Below are 6,000 nucleotides of genomic sequence, written 5' to 3'. Positions count from 1 at the left end.
TCGCATTCGGAGAGGTCCAACATAATCTCAGTCTAGTATGATCATACGCCAGTCATTATAGCTTTGTGTTTCTCAACATCTCAGTTATACTTGCTCATTTGGTTAATTTGTTATTCTCATATGGCTTGTTGCAAATACTTATTTTTTATATGAACATTTAAACTGGTGTGTTGCTCACTCAACCTTGTGTTAGCAAAACCAGTCTATTTTCAATGCATATGCAGGTTATCGGTTAATGTGAAGTAACTAAATTACATGATCACTTAAGGAGTTATGTTAGAAGAAAACTTAATGAGATATATTGCTATTGATTGATTTTGTATGGATGATTGTTTTATTTGAAATTAATTTAGTAGGTATTGAAACTTTTAATAATGCATGATAGTAACATTTGAAAAGTTGTGAGCAATCAGTTCACGCCCCGACATTTCCGCCAAAGGTTGGGGTATGACAGGCTGGTTAGAGGTGAATGAATTGCAGGGTCAGTGTGGCTGTGAGGCAATATATGCGATGGGTGGTGTTAGGGTTTTGAATTATGGCTTGGTGGGCTTGGTGGATTTAGATATGCACATGATTTGATTTAACGAGAAAAAACTAACTGTGTTAGGGCTAAAGGACATATATTGTTGGATTTGGAAACGTAAAGAATAAAACACATCAATTTTGAAGATAAAGGACAATTAGTGAAATTTGGTGCAAACATAAAGGACAACTTCTGTAATTCTGTCTATATTTTTAAAACAACATATATATATTGATCCTATTAAAATTTTACAAAACATATTATAAATACTTTCAATATTAGTACTAAAAAATAAATCAATAGTAATAGCTTAATAGTTTTTAATGTGATATGGGTAGTGAAGACTATTAAGTGAAAAACTATTGTTAGGATTAATATGTATATAAATAATATTAAGAGCTAATAGTAATTGATTTAATAAGTTTAGTGGGTGTATATTCAGGCAAAATGGTATAGATAAGGGTACATTTACAACACCCATTTTAATAGCATGACAAAATCATTTACAAATTTAAGTACGTAGCAGTATCTACTCATTTTAATGTCCATGTGTTTGCTAGAAAAAAAGTGTTTATAAGTTATTATTTTAATTGAAATGTATAAGGCTTATGGCATAAATAGACCACTTTGATATAACTAATTACTTGAAAACTTTTAACAAAAATAAATTAGTATGTATTATAAACTAATATAGGATTAAGAAAACAAGCATAAGTATTATATAAAGCATCACAAGAGTATTATATGTATTACATACTTGATGCGTGAGTAATCATTCCATTTATTTCATCAAATTTGTATAAGTTTGTGAGGAAAACCACTCTTGAGTTAATACCATGGACTCTTTAGGCTTGTCATATTGAATTGAATGTCCTGCGCCCTGTTAACCGCTATGTACATGAGACATGCTTTATATTCCTTATTTATATATTCATCACACACTCCTTATAAATATTCTTATAACGTTTTAAAATATGAAATAATAGGTGAATTCATTAGCGAAAATGCAATGCTGGTTGATTCTAACCTTAACCGTAGCAAATGTCAATGAATAATCATTTTGTGCATATCTCGTTTCATATCTGCAAAAGGAAAACAAAAGTTTATGTACACACATATATATATATATACGGACATGTTCAGGGATGAACTCAAAAAAAGTGGAGAACTCTTCAGTTTACATGTAAAAAAATATTAATAAAATTCATTTTTCATGTAAAAAACACATTTTTACATATAAACACATGTAGAAATCGTTTCATATATATATATATATATATATATATATATATAGTTAAAAAAGCGTAAAAAAATTTTGTTACAAAATCATTTTTTTTATTGTAATGTCTTCTACATGTATTTATAAGCAAAAAGTCCAATGAGAGTTTATGTTAAAACTAATTTTTTACATATGAAATCGAGCTTTATATTATTTTTTTACATTTAAAAAGAAGAGTTTCTCACTTTTTTTGAGTTCACTCTTAAACCTGCCCGTATATATATATATATATATATATATATATATATATATATATATATATATATATATATATATTGAATGTTGTACTATCGATCTCACCAGGGCCGGCCCTTGCAACTTCACAAGGCCCAAAATTTATTGGGGCCCAAAGTTAAAGAATCCAGGATATGCAGTAGATAAATTAGATACAAACAAATATTAACTAAAAGTATCTTGTAGCTCACGTGGTATGCTCTATTGTTTACAACTTTAAATAAATGATTGATGTTAAACTCAGGTTCAATACCGGTAACTACACTCTTTTTTCCAAATTTTTTTTTATTGTTTGGGTCAATTTCTTTGTCTGTATTAAGATTTTTTATCTTACTTATATATCTAATATATAGTTTTTTAAAGCAAAATCCCATAACTAAATTTATAAAATTTCAATTTCTTGTAATTCAAAGAACAAAAGGTGTTAGTCTTTTTTTTCCAATAGACTAATCCGAGCATTTTTTGGTTTCTCTTCAAAAATAATTTCAATATATAAGGGCCAATATTTTTTTCTTGCACGGGGTCCTTGAGGTGCCCCGCATCCTCAGAGACGACACTAGATCTCAACCTCCAACTTGACCATCAATGTAGAACGGTTGCCATGGCACATAAACTTTGATATAGAGGGACGCTATCCATTGCTCAACGCCAACATATGGAAATGTGAAATCATGATCACCACTGTATTTATCAACCAATAAAACTTTATATTCATGCATTCAGTTGTCTTGAAGAGTTTGGATAGGAAGTGTAAGCGATGTTATATTACCTTACTATCAAAGCTCTGCATGTTTTAGTAGAAAGCTTCTTATGATAGGAAAAACTACTAAAAATATCATAGGAATAACAAATTGTGTCATTTTTTCCTTGATGGTAATGCAAGGTAGTATTGAGCACCACCCATTTTCCAACCTTTCCCTAATAAATAAAAAAATTATGGAATGAGATTTAATGATATATCGTTCAAGTTATTTGCAAAAAATAGCGTTGGAACATACTTGACGAATCTTGAGAGCTTGTTGTACGATCTCGGTGTTCCCCCAATTATTTATGGCCTTGAGTATATCGCTCTAAATTGATCAATAAGGTTTACGATTCACAAATACAAAGTGAGATGTATGTTTCGTATATCCCTAGATTGCTTTATGGATCATGTATATTATCACTATCAAATTATAATATTTCGAGTGGATTAAATCCATAATCAGATAAGCCAAAAGCTTATTTGAAGAACGATCTCCTTTTTACATGTAGGAACCATTACAACATTTAAGTTGAAATGAATGATGAAAAAATAAATATTTTATAAGCTATTGATGCATCCTTTAGGCTTTAGTCTTATAAAATCAATACTAAATAGAACACTTCATTGAAATATTTGTGACAAATTGCAAAAGTTGTCGATTATCAAAGAAAACCATAGTAGATACTTTATTAGAAGTTACTTCATATCTCTAGATTACAACCGTCCATAGTTGCTACTAAGCAATGATTTCTCATCCCATGGACCTCATCAGTGCCCCCTCAACCCTATGGTCTAGGGGCTCTCTGGAACTTAGAGTTTATTAGGTGCTAAGATATATAGTTGTCTCAAAGTAAATACAATGTTTATTCTAACTAGTTTCAATGTTTATTCTAGTTTTATCATTGATCCTAAGTAAATACAATTATCTTAAAATGACATTAGTGAAATTAAACTATAAGAGAAAGAGAAAGAGATATTACTTCACAATCTTGTAATGGATCATTCTCATCACAGTATGGCTCCAAAATGTCTTCCAAATTAGTACGGCTTGTGCACTATAAGTTGAAATTTGTAGCATTATATTATTTTCACCATGCTTATATATATTTGATTATAGTTTGTATCAAATACAAATTAAATTAATGTGCTAATTTTATGAATAAAGTAGTATAGTTATATACAAGATAGTGTAATCAAGTTCAAAAACCCACTTTTAAACAAGAATTATTTTCTTTTTTATTACTTTTATATTTTATTAATCTTAGACAAAGGAAAATGACTATATATACTTAGCATATATATATATATATATATATATATATATATATATATATCCTAAGAGAATTTTTGAAATTAAGAACTTTGAAAATCATTTGGAACACAAAAAAAATCTTTAAGAAAAATATTATAAAAAATAGGAAACAAAAAATAAACGAAAATTTTAAAAAAGTAAAGAAAAAATAAAATTTTTATTTTTCATCTCGGTTTCATAAAAAAAAAACTAATTATACACATATGTATATTTTTATTTAATCTCCATTTACATATCATTTATTTTAGTTGTACATATTTGTATAAAGAATAACATGTATTAAACTAAAAAATATGTATTATACATATATGTATAATTTTTGCTTAACCGATATTTTTTTTATTTTTCTTATGAAACCGGAATGAAAGATAATTTTTTTTTGTTTTTTACTCTTTATTTTCGCATTTTTTTTGTTTTATAATTTTTTTATTTTTCTTAATAAGAATATTTTGTGTTGATCTAAAATGGTTTTCAACGTTCTTGATTTCAAAATGGTTGTCACACGATCTCAATCATATATATATATATATACACACAGAAAGGGTTCAAATAAAAAGAAGTTGTTTCCTTATAATGATAAGAACCAATATAATTTTGACATTTAGCATTAAAACCTATGGTGAAAGAACAATTATAGGAAGCTATGTCGGTTATAATGGTGAAAGAGTAATTGTAGGAAACTATGACGGTTTTTTGTAATTTTAAATCTCAACCATTGATTGATATGATCCAATGGCTATGATTTATTCTTATTCTTCCTAGACATGTTCTTTTGAGAACCAATCCAGTTGTGAGAATTTTGAAAACCACACGTCAAAACATGTAAAAACACGGTTTTCTTTACTTTTTTAATTTTTAGAACTTTTATATATATGGAAAATGATAAACGGATTTCAAATTCAACATGAGAACCTTTAAAACCCAGTTATGTGGCTAGGAGATAGCCATATTATCCGGTTGACCAAACTTAATAGTTTGCTTAAAAGGTATTTTTGTATTTTATCATTTTGTATCTCTCTCTACATTATATATCCCTCTCTCCCCTCTCTATATCATAAATATAGGGGATATTGGTTTTTAATACTCCTAACTTTCTCTCATTGGTATATAACACTCCCAACTTTCTATTTGTCACCCACCACTCCCAACTTTCACCCTATTTTCTTATACCACTCCACGTCTAAATGAACACTAACCTCGTTAATGTTTTGGACTAAAAATGTCATTCAAATTAATTGAGGGGGTAAAACAGAAATTTTATTTTTTACACACTGCCTCCATTTCCGGCGACCTCGTTTTTTCCGACGAATTTAAGTTTTCCGGCTATCTCGTCTTTCCAACCACCACCACCACTAACATCCACCAACCACCACTGCCACTTACAGTCATTAATCACCCCTCTTCTTTAGTGTTTGCAATCGAGTCGGTAAAAAACCATATAGGAAACATTACGAATCGATCCCACGATTCCGTTTCATCAACATCAACCCACCTACAACATCCCCCCCCCCTTTCCTTGAAAACCACCTACACCCCATCTCATATTAACAAATAAACAACATCAAATTACGAATCACTGTAACTCAAATCAGAATAGGGGAGTAACAATTTGCAGACAGGCCGGTTAATTACATATTACAGAGGTTAGAGTTTCAGGCGGGGTTGGGTAATAGACCGTTGTCGGTCGTTGCTTCCACAGTCACCGGAGGTGTTTTTGTATATTTCTAATATGTTTCAAGGTCCTCCCCTAGTGTTTGAACGGAACCTGTGACCTTCATTTTCGTCTAATGCATTGCCGGGGTATGACGGTGGTGGAACCCTAGTAGCCGCCGCCGCCTTCTTCGCATACATCCACCCTTGTTGTTGTACTTGTACAAATCACCACAGTCCTAACCTTGTGTTTTTAC

The 6,000-nt window shown here is 29.9% G+C and overlaps 1 protein-coding gene across 1 annotated transcript in view; it reads right to left on the bottom strand.

Moving 5' to 3' along the window:
- Positions 1-5,827: 5,827 nt before the first annotated feature.
- Positions 5,828-6,000, bottom strand: part of LOC143594521 (serine carboxypeptidase-like 18) — a 38,936-nt gene continuing 38,763 nt past the window's right edge. The window contains exon 8 of the mRNA XM_077073813.1: positions 5,828-5,961. Coding sequence (XP_076929928.1) covers positions 5,828-5,961 — 134 coding nt within the window. The remainder of the gene's footprint in view (positions 5,962-6,000) is intronic.

The sequence above is a fragment of the Bidens hawaiensis genome, unplaced genomic scaffold, assembly GCF_021521415.1.
Source record: "Bidens hawaiensis isolate Kalapana, Puna unplaced genomic scaffold, B.hawaiensis_p1.1 tig00043768_1, whole genome shotgun sequence".
Classification (NCBI taxonomy): domain Eukaryota; kingdom Viridiplantae; phylum Streptophyta; class Magnoliopsida; order Asterales; family Asteraceae; genus Bidens; species Bidens hawaiensis.
The sequence above is the reverse complement of the archived record's forward strand: the minus strand, read 5'-3'. Positions and strand labels throughout refer to the sequence as shown.